This window comes from Mus musculus, chromosome 19, assembly GCF_000001635.26.
Source record: "Mus musculus strain C57BL/6J chromosome 19, GRCm38.p6 C57BL/6J".
Taxonomy (NCBI): domain Eukaryota; kingdom Metazoa; phylum Chordata; class Mammalia; order Rodentia; family Muridae; genus Mus; species Mus musculus.
Window position 1 is genome coordinate 39,388,911 of NC_000085.6, and position 20,031 is coordinate 39,408,941.

The 20,031-nt window shown below is 37.3% G+C and overlaps 2 protein-coding genes across 3 annotated transcripts in view; one reads left to right on the forward strand and one right to left on the reverse strand.

Annotated features, from left to right (window-relative positions):
- Cyp2c39 (cytochrome P450, family 2, subfamily c, polypeptide 39) overlaps positions 1–20,031 on the forward strand; it is a 222,223-nt gene that overhangs the window by 41,565 nt on the left and 160,627 nt on the right. The gene's annotated exons all lie outside the window — the stretch shown is intronic.
- Cyp2c38 (cytochrome P450, family 2, subfamily c, polypeptide 38) overlaps positions 646–20,031 on the reverse strand; it is a 73,548-nt gene continuing 54,162 nt past the window's right edge. The window contains exons 6-9 of one of the 2 annotated variants that reach the window (NM_010002.3): positions 15,751–15,892; positions 12,696–12,883; positions 3,239–3,380; positions 646–2,202 (exon numbers count right to left, since the gene is read on the reverse strand). In NM_010002.3, coding sequence (NP_034132.2) covers positions 2,021–2,202; positions 3,239–3,380; positions 12,696–12,883; positions 15,751–15,892 — 654 coding nt within the window. In that variant the 3' untranslated portion in view covers positions 646–2,020. The remainder of the gene's footprint in view (positions 2,203–3,238; positions 3,381–12,695; positions 12,884–15,750; positions 15,893–20,031) is intronic. The other variant, XM_017318054.2, reaches the window with a different exon arrangement.

The window sequence follows — 20,031 nt, forward strand, 5'->3', positions numbered from 1 at the left end:
TACAAGTTTTTAATCCCACCATTAATGGAGGAGTATTCTTCTTTCTCTACATCCTTATCAGCATGAGCTGTCACCTAAGTTTTAGATCTTAGCCATTCTGATATATGTAAGGTAGAATCTCACGGTAGTATTGATTTGCATTTTTCTGATGACTAAGAATGAGGAACATTTCTGTAAGTGCTTCTCAACCATTCAAGATTCTTCTGTTGAGAATTCTAAGTATAGCTCTGTACCACATTTTTAATTGGGTTATTCAGTTTGTTGGAATCTAACTTCTAAAGTTCTTTATATAGTTTGGCTATATATTGTCTATTAGTATTGGCTATTAGCCCTCTGTCAGATGGAGAGCTAGAGAATATTTTTTTCCTAACATGGCAGATAGAAACATGTATGACTAGGTAGACAGACAATGAAAGGGGATTGAAAAAGGGTAGATATTGATGATAAATAGGTAGGTAGGTAAGTAGATAGATAGATAGATAGATAGATAGATAGATAGATAGATAGACAGACAAATAGGTAAGAGGTGACTTGAAAAAAACAATTGGTTTGTATTTTCTTAGAACTGAGAATCCAAGGGTAAAGGCCTCAGCAAATTTACGCAAAGTATGAAGCATCTCTTCACTAGAAAAAATACAAATTTGTACAAACTGTAGCTATTTTTATTTTAAATTTACAAAGAGCCGCATTTAGTACCATAGCCATCTGTATATAGGTCATATAGAATGTGTGGATGTATGAGTTTGCTCTAACATTTATGCAGACATACCTCTGCAGTAAGCTTCCAGGTAGGAACTTAGCAATAACAGACACAGGAGCTTCCTTTAAGACTGAGACATGAAGGGATATTGAGTGGTATGAGTGGTAATGTAATAATCTTTAATGCAGTGGGAATGAAATGGTGTATCTAGAAATAAAAGAAATGTGAATCACTGGGACCATTGTTCCTGTTGAGAAAAAACAGAGGTACACAGAGCATATGTTTAGCAATAGGAAAGCAAAATGCTTGCTGTTCTAAGCTGTGAACATCATGTCAAAGGCAATTTTATGTTTAGTTGACAGACTAAGTAAAGCAAGATTTGATCTCTACCCTGCATGTGTATCCTTCCATGGAATTTGTCCTTTAAAGAATGGAGTTGCTTCTAGTTATTGCTTATATGTTTTAAATTTTCCAATGACTCTAACATAATTTATCCAAAGAACTTCAATAAAAACCTTCTTTTCATATTCTGTTTTATATATATAAATGTGGGTATGTCAATGGGTGTACATAATCAAGCACATGTGTGTGAAACAATACATGTACCTGTATATACACATATGTATATGTCAGAGGTGAAATTTGGGTATTGGTTGTTGGGAGATTGCAAGCTTGTTTTGTTGGGACAAGATAACTCTGGAACATGAGGCCACTAATCATGCTTGTCTGGGTATTGAGCAAGCACCAGGACTGTCTTGTTTCTTACCCACCAATTTTGCTATAACAAATACACAATACCATACCTGGTCTTTTAGATATATGCTAGAGATTGTATCAGCTCTTCACGTTTGGATGAAAGCATTTTAATGAATAACATATCTCCCTAGCATTTCTTCTTGCATTCTATATGCTTCTTGTGATGTGAACCAGAATGATGTGCTAGGATATTATTTTCTTACCTAAATTATAAGTCTGAGAACAGGAACACATATCAAATACAATTATTATTGAAAATATTCAAAAGAAAAAAGACTAGGAATTATCTTATAATAACTATTATTTGCCAGTGAAGTTTTATTCTAACGCAGGAATGGATAAACATAAGCATAAGGGCTCAGACAACTGTTATATAAAAGAGATAATACAAGTGCATTTGTGCTATAACTCCAGAAACCGCATGTGTTTGCTAGGTCTTCAGAAAAGGGGGTTCTGTGAGCCAGGATGGAAGATGCCTTATCCCTGATAAGGAAAGAGGTGAATAAAACCCTGGGGGGGGGATTGCAGAAGGCAACAGAGGAGGGTTCAGAATGTGTGATCTCTTTAGAGAGGAATGAAGCAGAGCTGGTAATGGGGTGGCAGAGTGATTAATCCATTCACAAATGGGATCATATCAATGTCTTTTGGGTGAACCAGAGATTTCAGTTTAAAGTTCTGTAAAATGGTGGTCAGGATTAGAAACAGCTCCATGCGGGCCAGGCCCTCTCCAGCACAAACCCGTTTTCCTAGAAAAAAAAGTCAAACCAGATTACTCTTTCTTATTCATAAATGTGTACAGCACTGTACTTGTAACTGACACAAGAGATTATGACTGAACGGTGTCATTGGATAGGTGACTAGATGGATGGATGGCTGAAAGGACAACCAAACAACTAGACAGAGATGGAACAAATTTGTTTACAAACTAACATAACATTTTAAGTATCAAATTGTTCAAAAAATGCTTTAAAATGCCAGCTGTGGTTGTTCACACCTGTAATCAAACTTCATGGGAGACCGAGGAAGCAAGATTCCGTGTTTGCTATCAAAATAACAAAACAAAGGAAAGAAACTACATATCTGAAGGCAATATAGAAACTGGAAGTGTACACTCAAAATCCATTAGTCTCATCTTGAATAGGGTGAAGCCAAGTTCCCAATGATCACTGTAGGATGCCCTGCCACAAGTACAATGTCTCCATCACCTCATAATGCTCTTGAGGTTTCTGGCATTTGTGCTGCATAGAAATATCCTCATCCAATGGTTCCTTACTGATACATGGTTTATTTTTGTAATTCTCTATTACCCACATCCTGAGGCAGCTAGGAAGTCATTTATTACAATGCTGCTCCACTTTGGGATTTTAAAATACAAAGTTTGAGAAGGATTTTAATAACATCTTCTCAATAACCCAGAGATATGGGAAATTTTCTCATTGCACTGTCTAGCAAGTTTAACAAGTAGTGTTCATACACGTCATTACCAAGTGTACTTGAGGCACTCTGGGGATGTTCTGTATTTTTTGAGACTTGTAGTTACCTAACTGAGAATAGAGGTGAGTGACACAGTAGAAGAAGTATGAATTTAAATTCTGATGCCTTCATTTCTGCAGTGATAAAGTAAAATGAAAATGAAGTTTGCTTTCTAGGATGGACACTGAGACATGGATAAGCCTGCTGCTGATTGTGTAAAAATTGCAAGACTACCAATAATTGGGAGCCATTGTGTAAGTCCCCACAGATCTTCATGTCACCAGAGCCCTGGGAATGAGTTTCCATTACCTGCTGAGAAAGTCATGAAGTAGTCACTTTTCTTAAAGTTTCCATTAGCGTCTAGAAAGTGGCCAGGGTCAAACATCTCTGGGTTGGGGAACTCCTTGCTGTCATGCAGAACTGATGTCAGTGACGTTACTACTGTTGTTCCCTAGAATAATACATAGAGAAACCAAGTTACAAAAAAACAAAAAGAAAACAAAAAACTCCATAAAACTAAACTATGCCAGGAAAATAACTTAATTCACCTCCTGCTCTATAGAAGGAGTTAACTACAAAGAATAGCAGAGACTTTTTTTTCTTTCCATTTTTTATTAGGTATTTAGCTCATTTACATTTCCAATGCTATACCAAAAGTCCCCCATACCCACCCACCCCCACTCCCCTAACCGCCCACTCCCCCTTTTTGGCCCTGGAGTTCCCCTGTTCTGGGGCATATAAAGTTTGTGTGTCCAATGGGCCTCTCTTTCCAGTGATGGCCGACTAGGCCATCTTTTGATACATATGCAGCTAGAGTCAAGAGCTCCGGGGTACTGGTTAGTTCATAATGTTGATCCACCTATAGGGTTGCAGATCCCTTTAGCTCCTTGGCTACTTTCTCTAGCTCCTCCATTGGGAGCCCTGTGATCCATCCATTAGCTGACTGTGGGCATCCACTTCTGTGTTTGCTAGGCCCCGGCATAGTATCACAAGAGACAGCTACATCTGGGTCCTTTCAAAACAATCTTGCTAGTGTATGCAATGGTGTCAGCGTTTGGATGCTGATTATGGGGTGGATCCCTGGATAAGGCAGTCTCTACATGGTCCATCCTTTCATCTCAGCTCCAAACTTTGTCTCTGTAACTCCTTCCAAGGGTGTTTTGTTCCCACTTCTAAGGAGGGGCATAGTGTCCACACTTCAGTCTTCATTTTTCTTGAGTTTCATGTGTTTAGGAAATAGTATTTTATATCTTGGGTATCCTAGGTTTTGGGCTAATATCCACTTATCAGTGAGTACATATTGTGTGAGTTCCTTTGTGAATGTGTTACCTCACTCAGGATGATGCCCTCCAGGTCCATCCATTTGCCTAGGAATTTCATAAATTCATTCTTTTTAATAGCTGAGTAGTACTCCATTGTGTAGATGTACCACATTTTCTGTATCCATTCCTCTGTTGAGGGGCATCTGGGTTCTTTCCAGCTTCTGGCTATTATAAATAAGGCTGCTATGAACATAGTGGAGCATGTGTCCTTCTTACCAGTTGGGGCATCTTCTGGATATATGCCCAGGAGAGGTATTGCTGGATCCTCCGGTAGTACTATGTCCAATTTTCTGAGGATCCGCCAGTCGGATTTCCAGAGTGGTTGTACAAGCCTGCAATCCCACCAACAATGGAGGAGTGTTCCTCTTTCTCCACATCCTCGCCAGCATCTTCTGTCACCTGAATTTTTGATCTTAGACATTCTGACTGGTGTGAGGTGGAATCTCAGGGTTGTTTTGATTTGCATTTCCCTGATGATTAAGGATGTTGAACATTTTTTCAGGTGCTTCTCTGCCATTCGATATTCCTCAGGTGAGAATTCTTTGTTCAGTTCTGAGCCCCATTTTTTAATGGGGTTATTTGATTTTCTGAAGTCCACCTTCTTGAGTTCTTTATATATGTTGGATATTAGTCCCCTATCTGATTTAGGATAGGTAAAGATCCTTTCCCAATCTGTTAGTGGTCTTTTGTCTTATTGACGGTGTCTTTTGCCTTGCAGAAACTTTGGAGTTTCATTAGGTCCCATTTGTCAATTCTCGATCTTACAGCACAAGCCATTGCTGTTCTGTTCAGGATTTTTTCCCCTGTGCCCATATCTTCAAGGCTTTTCCCCACTTTATCCTCTATAAGTTTCAGTGTCTCTGGTTTTATGTGAAGTTCTTTGATCCATTTAGATTTGACCTTAGTACAAGGAGATAAGTATGGATCGATTCGCATTCTTCTACATGATAACAACCAGTTGTGCCAGCACCAATTGTTGAAAATGCTGTCTTTCTTCCACTGGATGGTTTTAGCTCCCTTGTCGAAGATCAAGTGACCATAGGTGTGTGGGTTCATTTCTGGGTCTTCAATTCTATTCCATTGGTCTACTTGTCTGTCTCTATACCAGTACCATGCAGTTTTTACCACAATTGCTCTGTAGTAAAGCTTTAGGTAAAGCATGGTGATTCCACCAGAGGTTCTTTTATCCTTGAGAAGAGTTTTTGCTATCCTAGGTTTTTTGTTATTTCAGATGAATTTGCAAATTGCTCCTTCTAATTCGCTGAAGAATTGAGTTGGAATTTTGATGGGGATTGCATTGAACCTGTAGATTGCTTTTGGCAAGATAGCCATTTTTACAATGTTGATCCTGCCAATCCATGAGCATGGGAGATCTTTCCATCTTCTGAGATCTTCTTTAATTTCTTTCTTCAGAGACTTGAAGTTTTTATCATACAGATCTTTCACTTCCTTAGTTAGAGTCACGCCAAGATATTTTATATTATTTGTGACTATTGAGAAGGGTGTTGTTTCCCTAATTTCTTTCTCAGCCTGTTTATTCTTTGTGTAGAGAAAGGCCATTGACTTGTTTGAGTTTATTTTATATCCAGCTACTTCACCGAAGCTGTTTATCAGGTTTAGGAGTTCTCTGGTGGAATTTTTAGGGTCACTTATATATACTATCATATCATCTGCAAAAAGTGATATTTTGACTTCCTTCTTTCCAATTTGTATCCCCTTGATCTCCTTTTGTTGTCGAATTGCTCTGGCTAATACTTCAAGTACTATTTTGAAAAGGTAGGGAGAAAGTGGGCAGCCTTGTCTAGTCCCTGATTTTAGTGGGATTGCTTCCAGCTTCTCTCCATTTACTTTGATGTTGGCTCCTGGTTTGGTGTAGATTGCTTTTATCATGTTTAGGTATGGGCCTTGAATTCCTGATCTTTCCAGAACTTTTATCATGAATGGGTGTTGGATCTTGTCAAATGCTTTTTCTGCATCTAACGAGATGATCCTGTGGTTTTTGTCTTTGAGTTTGTTTATATAGTGGATTACATTGATGGATTTTCGTATATTAAACCATCCCTGCATCCCTGGAATAAAACCTACTTGGTCAGGATGGATGATTGCTTTAATGTGTTCTTGGATTCGGTTAGCGAGAATTTTATTGAGGATTTTTGCATCGATATTCATAAGAGAAATTGGTCTGAAGTTCTCTATCTTTGTTGGATCTTTCTGTGGTTTAGGTATCAGAGTAATAGTGGCTTCATAAAATGAGTTGGGTAGAGTACTTTCTACTTCTATCTTGTGAAAAAGTTTGTGCAGAACTGGAATTAGATCTTCTTTGAAGGTCTGATAGAACTCTGCACTAAACCCATCTGGTCCTGGGCTTTTTTTGGCTGGGAGACTATTTATAACTGCTTCTATTTCTTTAGGGGATATGGGACTGTTTAGAAGGTCAACTTGATACTGATTCAACTTTGGTACCTGTTATCTGTCCAGAAATTTGTCCATTTCGTCCAGGTTTTCCAGTTTTGTTGAGTATAGCCTTTTGTAGAAGGATCTGATGGTGTTTTGGATTTCTTCAGGATCTGTTGTTATGTCTCCCTTTTCAGTTCTGACTTTGTTAATTAGGATTTTGTCTCTGTGCCCTCTAGTGAGTCTAGCTAAGGGTTTATCTATCTTGTTGATTTTCTCAAAGAACCAACTCCTCGTTTGGTTAATTCTTTGAATAGTTCTTCTTGTTTCCACTTGGTTGATTTCACCCCTGAGTTTGATTATTTCCTGCCGTCTACTCCTCTTGGGTGAATTTGCTTCCTTTTTTTCTAGAGCTTTTAGATGTGTTGTCAAGCTGCTAGTATGTGCTCTCTCCCGTTTCTTCATGGAGGCACTCAGAGCTATGAGTTTCCCTCTTAGAAATGCTTTCATTGTGTCCCAAAGGTTTGGGTACGTTGTGGCTTCATTTTCATTAAACTCTAAAAAGTCTTTAATTTCTTTCTTTATTCCTTCCTTGACCAAGGTATCATTGAGAAGAGTGTTGTTCAGTTTCCACGTGAGTGTTGGCTTTCTGTTATTTTTTTTGTTATTGAAGATCAGCCTTAGTGCATGGTGATCTGATAGGATACATGGGACAATTTCAATATTTTTGAATCTGTTGAGGCCTGTTTTGTGACCTATTATGTGGTCAATTTTGGAGAAGGTACCATGAGGTGCTGAGAAGAAGGTATATCCTTTTGTTTTAGGATAAAATGTTCTGTAGATATCTGTCAGATCCATTTGTTTCATCACTTCTGTTAGTTTCAGTGTGTCCCTGTTTATTTTCTGTTTCCATGATCTGTCCATTGGTGAAAGTGGTGTGTTGAAGTCTCCCACTATTATTGTGTGAGGTGCCATGTGTGCTTTGAGCTTTACTAAAGTTTCTTTAATGAATGTGGTTGCCCTTGTATTTGGAGCATAGATATTCAGAATTGAGAGTTCCTCTTGGAGGATTTTACCTTTGATGAGAACAAAGTGCCCCTCCTTGTCTTTTTTGATGACTTTGGGTTGGAAGTCAATCTTATCAGATATTAGGATGGCTACTCCAGCTTGTTTCTTCATACCATTTGCTTGGAAAATTGTTTTCCAGCCTTTTATTCTGAGGTAGTGTCTATCTTTTTCTCTGAGATGTGTCTCCTGTAAACAGCAAAATGTTGGGTCTTGTTTGTGTAGCCAGTTTGTTAGTCTATGTCTTTTTATTGGGGAGTTGAGACCATTGATGTTAAGAGATATTAAGGAAAAGTAATTGTTGCTTCCTTTTATTTTTGTTGTTAAAGTTGGCATTCTGTTCTTGTGGCTGTCTTCTTTTAGGTTTGTTGAGGGATTACCTTCTTGTTTTTTCTAGGGCATTGTTCCTGTTCTTGTATTGGTTTTTTTCTGTTATTAACCTTTGAAGGGCTGGATTCGTGGAGAGATAATGTGTGAATTTGGTTTTGTCGTGGAATACTTTGGTTTCTCCATCTATGGTAATTGAGAGTTTGGCTGGGTATAGTAGCCTGGGCTGGAATTTGTGTTCTCTTAGTGTCTGTATAACATCTGTCCAGGCTCTTCTGGCTTTCATAGTCTCTGGTGAAAAATCTGGTGTAATTCTGATAGGCTTGCCTTTGTATGTTACTTGACCTTTTTCCCTTACTGCTTTTAGTATTCTATCTTTATTTAGTGCATTTGTTGTTCTGATTATTATGTGTCGGGAGGAATTTCTTTTCTGGTCCAGTCTCTTTGGAGTTCTGTAGGCTTCTTGTATGTTCATGGGTATCTCTTTCTTTAGATTTGGGAAGTTTTCTTCAATAATCTTGTTGAAGATGTTTGCTGGTCCTTTGAGTTGAAAATCTTCATTCTCATCCACTCCTATTATCCATAGGTTTGGTCTTCTCATTGTGTCCTGGATTTCCTGGATATTTTGAGTTAGGATCTTTTTGCATTTTCCATTTTCTTTGATTGTTGTGCCGATGTTCTCTATGGAATCTTCTGCACCTGAGATTCTCTCTTCCATCTCTTGTATTCTGTTGCTGATGCTCAAATCTATGGTTCCAGATTTCTTTCCTAGGGTTTCTATCTCCAGTGTTGCCTCACTTTGAGTTTTCTTTATTGTTTCTACTTCCCTTTTTAGGTCTAGTATGGTTTTGTTCATTTCCATCACCTGTTTGCATGTTTTCTCCTCTTTTTCTGTAAGGACTTCTACCTGTTTGATTGTGTTTTCCTGTTTTTCTTTAAGGACTTGTAACTCTTTAGCAGTGTTCTCCTGTATTTCTTTAAGTGATTTATTAAAGTCCTTCTTGATGTCCTCTACCATCATCATTAGATATGCTTTTAAATCTAGGTCTAGGTTTTCGGGTGTGTTGGGGTGTCCTGGACTGGGCGAAGTGGGAGTGCTGGGTTCTGATGATGGTGAGTGGTCTTGGTTCCTGTTAGTAGGATTCCTACGTTTACCTTTCGCCATCTGGTAATCTCTGGAGTTAGTAGTTATAGTTGACTCTGTTTAGAGATTGTTCTTCTGGTGATTCTGTTACTGTCTCTCAGCAGACCTGGGAGACAGATTCTCTCCTCTGAGTTTCAGTGCTCAGAGCACTCTCTGCTGGCAAGCTCTCTTACAGGGAAGGTGCGCAGATATCTTGTTTTTGGACCTCCTCTTGGTCGAAGAAGAAGGCCCAAAACAGGGCCTCTCTCAGAAGCTGTGTTGCTTTGGCAGTTCCCAGAGGCTGTCAGCTTCTGTGGTGCAGACTCTCACCTGTGCAGACTAAATTCCTAAGTTCCAGGGAGTCCTGGAACCAAGTTGGCGACCGCTGCTCCTGAGGCTGAGGCCGCCTCCCGAGCCAGGCGGACACCTGTCCTCTGGTCCGGACGGTGGCCGGCTGTCTGCGGCCCGCCAAGGGTGCTGCCTCAGCGGCTCTGTGCTTCTGCCCGTCCCAGAAGCTGTCCGGTTCTCTGGCGCACCCTCTAACCTGTTCAGACTAATTTCCTAAGTTCTGCTGAGTCCCAGAACCAAGTAGCAGAGACTTTTAAATGCAAAACTGTGAAGGGGGGTTGGGAAGGAGTCTGAGGCCAGTCATATTGATGTGACCGAAGTGCCTTACAGTGACATTTCACATGAGTAGTTGAATGAAAATTTCTGTTTCTCTTCTCTCTCCTTCCTACAGATTGAACTCACCATTCTCTTAACACCGGCTGTTCTAGATAATCACATCTGAATCTATACACCTCAGATTAATCAGCCTCCAACTGGAATAATTCATGAAGACTTTTAAATGTAATAAAATATTCATTAAGCACAATAAGGAATATTTGTAAAGACACATACCACTTTTTTCTCATGTACAGAATCTATCTATTGCTCCATCTATCTCTGTATTTATATGATAAGAATGTAAATAAGGTAGTATGTGCCAGAGTAGAGGTGTGATGTCATAAGTGTAATTTATACATCTATGTGAATACAAAGATACACAAATACAGAAATATATATGAATATATATGTCTGTGTGTATACATATGCATATATTTATGCAGGAAAGTAGGATGAGGAATATTTGGAAAAAGGAAAGGAAGAAATAAAAAGGGTAATAGAAAGAGAAACTAAAATGAAACTTAAAAGACAAAGTGTAAGTTGTAATACTCATGACCTGGTGGTATCTGAATCATAAAACTTCTGAAGATAAACAGAAATTTTTGGAAGCTGGTACATGCAATTTCTCTTCACCTAAAACACAAATTGACCTCATGCTATTGAAGCTTCCTAGAAATGTTCTTTTCAAAATTTTCACAAGTCTGTCACATGTATTAGAATGCAGCTTAACTAAGTATGTTTCAAATTTAAAACTAAAAACACTAGTATTAACATATATTTATTATGTGAAAATAAATTCTAGTCTCAATAGAATAGGACATATTTTATGTATAATCATTTCTTTACATGCTGAATACGATAACTCCTCTGCTACTCATCACAATCCTCATGGCCTAGGATGCCTGAAATCTACCAGGCTAAATATGGCAAAGAAAGCCATTTCCTTTTTATCCTGTTATTTCTACTAAGGACTCTATTCTAATCATATCGTGAGCCAGCAGCAATATGAGGGGTTATAAGTTAGCCTCAAACTAGGCTATGAGCACAAGGAATTTATGGGGAGATATGTCATTACTATCTTGTCCTTCATTCAATTTACCATTTAGATGGGTCTACGGCCATAATCATACACAAGTTTTGAATATTAGCTATAGACCTCATCTGTCAGAAGCAAAAGTATTATCTCAAGAATATCATTCAGGTAACAAGAGCAAACTGGTATCCTAACACTATACCAAGCCTGTCATTACAGAGCAAGTCTCATTGCCACATACCATCATCTCCACACAATGTTAATGAATGTAACTCTATCAGAATCTTTTTTCACCAACTCCTGAAAAATATGAGGCTGCCTAGGAGATAGCATAGAGCCTTTTCTGGATGAAGTTATCCCTATAAAAATTTGGCATTTTCATCTGTACATACTCAATCAGAAGTTTTACAGTGTCTTGAAAGTAAGACTAAATGCCCACAAAAATTAAATAAGTGAAAACAGAACCATATAGGGGAATATATTCATCTTAGTTTTTAAAAATTTTTATTAGGTATTTTCCTCATTTACATTTCCAATGCTATCCCAAAAGTCCCCCATACCCACCCCCCACACTCCCCTACCCACCCACTCCCCCTTTTTGGCCCTGGCGTTCCCCTGTACTGGGACGTATAAAGTTTGCAAGTCCAATGGGCCTCTCTTTCCAGTGATGGCCATCTAGGCCATCTTTTGATAAATATGCAGCTAGAGACAAGAGCTCCGGGGTACTGGTTAGTTCATAATGTTGTTCCACCTATAGGGTTGCAGATCCATAGGCAATATGTAAGAGCCATAGGCAATACGTAAGAGCCATAGGCAATATGTGGCAGAAAATATTCAGTATACATATATGCTTCAAACATACACAGTCAGTGATAAAAGATTAAATAATATATAAGGCTATTAAAATGAGTGCTGAAAACATCTTTCAAAATAATCTACAGACTCTTATGAATATAATTTATCAGCTCAAAGTAAATATCTGTATATCTTGGTCATGTTCATATAAAATGGGTTCTGGGATTGTCTTTTATTCCCTTAAATCAGACTAAAAATGTTCAACTGATCAACAAGACTGTGTATTCCTATACCACTAAATTTGATAGTGAAATGTTAAAATTATGTTCCTTCATCCAAATGAGTAATGAAATAAGCCATGCCTGTTGGAAGCAGTCTGCTCATCACTATCAACAATTCATCACACTGATAACAAAAGGATACAAAAATACCTAGAAAAGAATTGGCTCACATAACATCTTCAAATTACATATACATTTATGTTCATATCATGAGAAGCAACAAATAAGGTAAAGATAAAATTAGAATAAATGAATATTTGTTTCCATTAAACAGAAAGAATGACAAAGACAATAGAGAAATAATAACAAAAAGATATTCACCATTCAGGACATTTCTAAGAAGCTATTTATGGGCTTCATTATTGAAAAGAAACATGGCATAGAGAAAATAAAAATCCCCAATAAATGAATGAATGATATAACATTATTAAAAAGTTAAATAATTCAGGATATCAATTCTTTCCAGTTTGGAAACTTTTACTCTAACAATAATAAAAATTTCATAGAAGGCATTTGGAAAATTTACAAAACATTGAAACATTTACACATAAATTCCTAAGCTTTGCCTAACAGTATTTGGAAGGCTGAGCAAATATCAGAAGTGTCAATACAAGATATATCTGAACCAGCAGTAGATCTGCCCTCTGAACCATAAAGCGAAATAAATCACCTGTACCACAATGTATATCAGAGGACTGGAACCCAACTGTTAACCTGGGATCATCAAGAGCACAAGGGTGCAGCAGCAAGACAAGCTTACCTTGGGGATGATGTAGTTTCTGAATTTAATGTCACAGGTCACTGCATGGGGTAGGTTGTTAGGGACAAGGTTGATGAATCTCTGGACCTCATGAATCATGGCATCAGTATAGGGCATGCGGCTCCTGTCCTGCATGCAGGGGCTACGGTGTCTACCAACCACATGGTCAATCTCTTCTTGGACTTTAGCTGGTTGGTCACAGAGAAAAACAGGAAAATGGGTGGGGGGAATTGACATATTTGTTACAATGTCAGGCTATACACAACGCAATATAAGTATGCCAATAGAATTATAAATATAAATTTTATACTTACACATAAAAGTATATACATACATACACTTATACAGAAATGATGTGTTATGGATTAAATCACATTTTTTCTACATAGATACTATGATGGAATACCATATACTTATTATTTAGTAGCCATAACAGCAAATACAGTGTTTCTAATTAAAAATATCAAATAAACCAGTATAATTAGTCAACATATTTTAGTCCTTGGTTAAGGTCACTAGTGTTAGGTTTTAAAATCAAAACCTACTTCATCTGCCCTGTTGTCAAAGACCTAGCAATTGCTATATCACATCCACAGGTATACCAAGTGTATGTTTCTGATAAAAGGACCACCCAGACACTCCAGATCTCTGTCCCTCTGTCTTTATTTGTCTTCTCTCACTGTCTCTGTCCCTCTGTGCCTCTGTCTCTATCTAGACACCAGAAGGTAAACTGAGAGCAGCAGCCAATAAATGATCAGTGTTGGTAGTAACTTTATGTGAGTGGATAAATATGTCTACAAAATCTACAGTGGTTTGGGAAATAAAACTAACACACTCACATAGAATGCTTAAAGCAAGGACAATTTTCAGTTATTTATTTCTACTCTATTCATACCGTTAGAGCCCATTTTTTTTCTAGAAGGAAGAAAATTAAATCATAGCCAACTATGACTCTTTTTCAGATAAAATCATAAAAACCATTCTTCAAAAGAAATCAAATTCATTACACAAAAGAAAATTATAACAAGATATCGATTATGTATTTCTAATATGAAAATTATATCTAACTAAACAATGCTCATCTATTCGTCTTTCCAAATCCTCAAAGTACCCTCTAAGCAATAAATTTTAGTCATTGACTGTCAAAGTTTATAAAGTCAAGACTATGGTAGCATTTTTTTTTTAATCCTATGCTTGCTTGACAACCATCTGTACATACCAAGAAGCAAATTGTCTTTTTTACACTTCATTTTTGAGGTTCTAATCAACTAAGCTGGATAACCGTATTTTCTATTCTTATATTCATACTGGAATTATTTGTTCTTCCTTATAACTATTATTACCTAGTGCATACAAAAATCCTGTTACTGCATCCCTAGATCAGAAGATCAAGGAACTCAGGCCAATCTCACAGTGTTTGCTTACTTTCTCCTTAGATTACCCTAAGTCTATCCTTCCTAACTCTACAATGACATGCTTGTAATCCATGAACACTCACTGTATTTCTTTCTTTAACTTAAGCAGAGTATGCCGTTCTATCAGGAAATGGCACACTCTATTCTTAACTCCAAATTAAAACTTTCTATCAATTGTCTTAATTTCCTAACTTTTTAAAACTTTTTGATCAACTCCCCTAGCTTCCCAAATTATTTAAATCAAATTAGCCTCTTTGAAAAATTATAATCAAGTCAGAAATTCTATAAAGTCATTAATTCATCTAGACAGCATTGTCCCAAGAATTTTCATTTCCATAATGATCTATATAATAATTACCCAACAGGACAGCCATTTCACAAAGATATAGGCAGTGTGTGTGTGTGGGTCTCCTGGTGTCCATTCATGTGGAATATGGCTATGAGTATGGTATTTTCTATTAAGGTAGTAAAATCTGGAGCACTATTAACTCTTTGTCTCTAGAGGATTGACCCTATGACTTACATTCATAATTGAAAAAGGCAGCGAAGGAGTGCAGAGAGGTAAAATTCAGGAATCAAATGTTGCCAGAATACTCCTTTCATATATATTCATTGCTTATTTCCTGTAAACTGCTGATGTCCCAGGGAAAAGGCTTCTTAGACATCCTCAAATTTTTTAGATTTCAGGTTATCTGGAAGATAAGTCCTCTGAGGATGGGTGTATAGAGCAAGGTGATCATGCTGTGTACACCTTTGTTCTCTACTTAAACTTTTATTACTTTTGAACACTAGTCTTTGTGTCTTCAGATAGAGATCCATAATTTGTTTTTCTAAATGCATGTGTATTCATCACAAGTTTAGGTTTCAATATAATCTCTCCTGTTCTCTGTTTTATTTGAACCTCATTTTTAAAAATAAATTTGAGAACCTTCTAGGCTGTTTGCTGTCATCTCCTCATATATTAAAAAATATTAATTTTAATCATGTTTATGATTTTCTCATGTAGTTGATATTGGACACAGGAGTGAAGGTAAATTCCATACATGCTAAATCACTGAATCTCTTTTAAAGTACACTGTAAAAGAAAACATTATTGATAGAGTTGAAAAAATAATCATTGGTCATCAAAAGTTTAAGGAAACAGACTTATAGTATGAAAAATTACTAATCTACATTTTCTACATGAATGAAAATTATTGCTAGAGAATCTAAATATGTTGAATACTTCTCAGCCATAGTAAATTCTAGGCTTTTATCTAATGCTTCAATCAGGTAAATTTTCTTTTCTCCACCCTAAAGTTAGATTCATCAAAATAAGAACTAGAGACCATAAGATTTTAGCTAATCTACAAACCTAACTTTTAAGAATGAAAAGGTATGTATCTACAGGGTAATATATGCTGACCAAATGTGGCACAGTATTTTCTCCCCCCCAACCCCCAAGACACCTAGATACTGACCAGCATTTGATTGCTTTACCTACAGTCAGAGTCCATTTATCTCAGTCACATTGTCCATTACATTCAATAGCACAGAAGGGGAAGGACTTACACTGCCCCAAGAATGACAACACACATGACACTGGTATCATCTTTCCAGCAACTTAGAGGACCACTGTGGTTTACCAACTATGCCCTCACCTGTGACATCTGGGTACTTCATCAGGAGTAGGAGAGCATATCTCAGTGTTGTGCTTGTTGTCTCTGTTCCTGCAGCAAAGAGATTATTGATAGTGCAGACCAGATTTTCAAGTGAATATTCTGCTTGTTCGATGTGGTTTGCCTATAAGTAATTTCATAAAACCATCAGTTAAATTATTTACCAGCATATCTTATTACAATGAATCTACATTTCTACATTTGAATATTTTATAAGTTGTACAGTTATATATTTGAAGTTGAAATTGTAAAATTTAAGGAGAAACTACATAGCTTTCATCTCAAATGACTCTTCTAATTGTATAGAAATTCACCAAGTTGAATAGACTTTGAGTCCTGTTTTTCACATGATGCACTTGTTAACTTACAAAGTTACTTTGCAGTAAACATTATACAAAATTTTTGAAGTTTTATGTTGTTGTGAACAAAGATCATAGAATGTAGAGGAGAAATTAAAGTATCATTTCATAGACTATGATCCAGAGTTTTATAATTTTCAATTTTACCCTAAATTTGTACTATCCTGACTTTTCCATTGATCTGATTATCTGAATATAATTATGTATATTTTTGTACTTGTATGCTTAAACACAACTAAATGAGACATTTTATTCATTATCTCTTTTCTTGTATCAAGGTCAAATGAAGAATAATATGTGCTAGATCTGAACTTTGGATATGCAAATTCATCCATGAAAATTACTTGTTCTCTCAATATAGTGGAGAACAGTATAAGGTATGTGATTCTAATTCACTGGGGATTCTCTAATAAAGTGATTCATTTCTGAAATAAGATTCTTTGCCCCTTATTAGCCCAGAAACTTAGAATACCCAAGATATAATTCGCAAAACACCAGAAAGTCAAGTAGAAGTAAGACCAACATGTGGATACTTCATTCTTCCTCAGAATAGGGGAAAAAATACCTATGGAAGGAGTTACAAAGACAAAGTTTGGAGCTAAGACAAAAGGATGGACCATCCAGAAACTACCCCACCGGGGATCCATCCCATAATCAGCCACCAAATGAAGACACATGGCAGCAAGATTTTGCTGAAAGGACCCTGATATAGCTTTCTCGTGTGAGGCTATGCCAGTGCCTTGTAAATACAGAAGTGGATGCTCACAGTCATCTATTGGATGGAACACAGGGACCCAATGGAGGAGCTAGAGAAAGTAGCCCAAGGAGCTGAAGGGTTCTGCAACCCTATAGGTAGAACAACAATATGAACTAACCAGTTCCCCCAGAGCTTGTGTCTCTAGCTGCATATGTAGCAGAAGATGGCCTAGTTGGCCATCATTGGGAAGAGAGGCCCCTAGGTCTTGCAAATTTTATATGCCCCAGTACAGGGAAAAGCCAGGGCCAAGAAGTGGTAGTGAGTGTGTAGGGATGCAGGGGGCGGGGTAGGGTATAGGGAACTTTCAGGATAGCATTTGAAATGTAAAGAAAGAAAATATCTAATTTAAAAAGAAAGATTCTTTGCCCTTGAGTTAAATAAAGTCCATTCTTTATTTTTTTCAAAAACCTTTTCTGCATTTATTTATTTTTTAACTTTTTCCAACTTTTTATTAGACATTTTCTTAGAATACTTAATAAATAAGAATGAAGTAACCTAACCTAATCACAAAAGAACACACATGCTATGTACTCACTGATAAGTAAATATTAGCCAAAAAGCTCAGAATACCCAAGATACACCTCGCAGATCATATGAAGCTCAAGAAGAAGGTAGACCAAAATGTGGATGTTTCAGTCCCACTTAGAGGGGGCAACAAAATAATCACAGGAGATATAGAGAGGGACTGATCTTGAAGGGAGATGGTAGAGGCACAAAGGGGGACAGGATCTGGTGTGGGAGGAGATAAGGAAGATGTACAGAGAGTCAGAAAATTGAACAGAGGTGTGTAGCAGTGTGGGCATGAGGAACTGGTATTAGCCACCATAAAGTCCCAGATGGTAGGAAAGCAAGAGGATCCCAGGACCCAGTGGGGATAATATTAGCTGAAATACCCAACCAAGTGGATAGAGAACCTGTAGAAACCATATGCAGAAGTTAGTCAGGGCTCCTGGTTGAGGGACAGGGCCACACACCATCTCAAAAATATTAACCCAAAATTTTTCCTGTCTACAGGAAATACAGGGATACAAAGTAGAGTAGAGACTGAAGGAAAGGTCATCCAGAGACTGCCACAGTGTGGATGCATCCCATATGCAACCCCCAAACCCAGAAACTATTGTTGATGCCAAGAAGTGCTTGCTGACAGAAGCCTCATATAGCTGCCTCCTAAGAGGCTCTACCAGAGCCTAACCAATACAGATATGGATTCTTGCAGCCAGTCATCTGACTGAGAATGGGGACCCCAATGGAGGAGTTAGGGGAAAGACTGAGGGAGGTAAAGAGGTTTGCAACCCCATTGGAAGAACAATATCAACCAACCAGACCACCCCCCCTCCCCCACCGAGCTCCCAAGGACTAAACAACAAACCAAAGAGTAAGTACACCATGGCTCAAGCTGCAAATGTAACAGAGGTTGTCCTTATTTGGAATCAATGGGAGTGGAGGCCCTTGGTCCTGTAAAGACTTGAAGCCCCAACATAGGGAAATGCTAGGGCAGTGAGGAGGGAGTGGGTGGGTAGGTGGGGAAACACCCTCATAGAATGGGGGGCAGGGATGGGATAAGGGATTTTCAGAGGGGAAACTGGGAAAGGGGAATAACATCTGAAATGTAAATACATAAAATTACCAATATAAATTGAAATAAGATAATCCAAATGGGAAGTGATAAAGAACAATCATGTGTATGAAGAAAACTTGATTAAATATGTAGAAAAGTACATGCAATCCAGATAATAAAAGATTCAATCAAAGCTAATAAATGATTACAGTACAATTTTAGTGAAATAAATGGATCCAGTTATAACTTTACTCAGGAGAAAATAACAATGAGAAATGATACAAATTTTTAGCTGAGTCTGATGTTAGGACAAACCTCACATGATTATTAGCAGCAAGTTTCTTCCTCATTTGGGTCTATTTTGTTTATAAAACACTGGCTAAGTAACTGTAAAAAATGTACATAGAATTAGAAAAAAGAGAACCTGAGTAACTGGAAAATAAAGTACAGGTGGATATAGAGAAGCTAGGGAATAAAAAAAGGAAACATTGAGGAAAGGAAGAACAAATAGATTCACTCCCAGAGACTATGTCAGAGAAAAGAAAAGAAAAAGCACGAAGATGGTCAGAAGGGATGGGTCAAAACCCACAGTAGTTGTGGAACAAAGAATGGCTAGGAAAATGAGCATAGTTATAAACCATGTGCATGTTAATGCAGATCATCTAAAGGTTTATGGTAAAATAGAATGGCTTTCTGTGAATGATAGACATAAGGCATTTTTAAAATATAATGATGTCTCATGGAGTACACATACCCTATGTGAAAAAACCTCTAATTTTCTGGGCTATACAAAGTAGAATTATTCCCCAAGACTGAAAAGCATTGGTCACAGCTGTGCTAGACAGTGGTACTCAATTGCAATGGTTGATATGGTGAAGAGAAGCAAAGAATTTGGAACAACCCAATAGAGTATGTTAATAATATAGTGAGATCAGTAGATAACTGACAGTCATTGTGTTAATATAAAAGAACAGGTTCTACTTGAAGATGAAATCTTGGAACAATGTCAATTAGCTGCTTTAAGAGCTTGTGAAAAATGTTGAGATGCCATGAAAACTGTTTACCAAAATTATATAAGGCTCTGGAAAAGGCCTCACTGACTTTTTTTTTTTTTTATAAAGATTGATCACAACAGTAAATAAATCCATATCTGCCTTGAATCAAGACAGGTATTGATAGAGACTCTAATATTCAAAACTGTGAATTCAGAATGTAAAATAGTTATTACACTACTAAAGGCAGTGTGAGTGCCCAGGGATGAATGGATAAAAAATACAAATTATATTGGTTGTAAATTATACCACGTATTAGATAGAGGACACTGATATTAAAAGTCATGGTGCTGTAATTATGGGATATATTGACATTCTAAACAAATATTGCAAACAAGGCTTCTCTAAGGATAATAGTTCTTTTTATATATAAATCAGAAAGAATGTCTACACTTACAGGGTTCTGCATGTAATGCAGCAAAAGTTAACACTGGATTAATGAGTACAGATATGAGTACAAGAGAAATATCAAAGGAAATTTCTTGCTTTCAGAAAATGAAATGGGGGCCCTAACTCAAGATCCCACAGCAAAAAGTA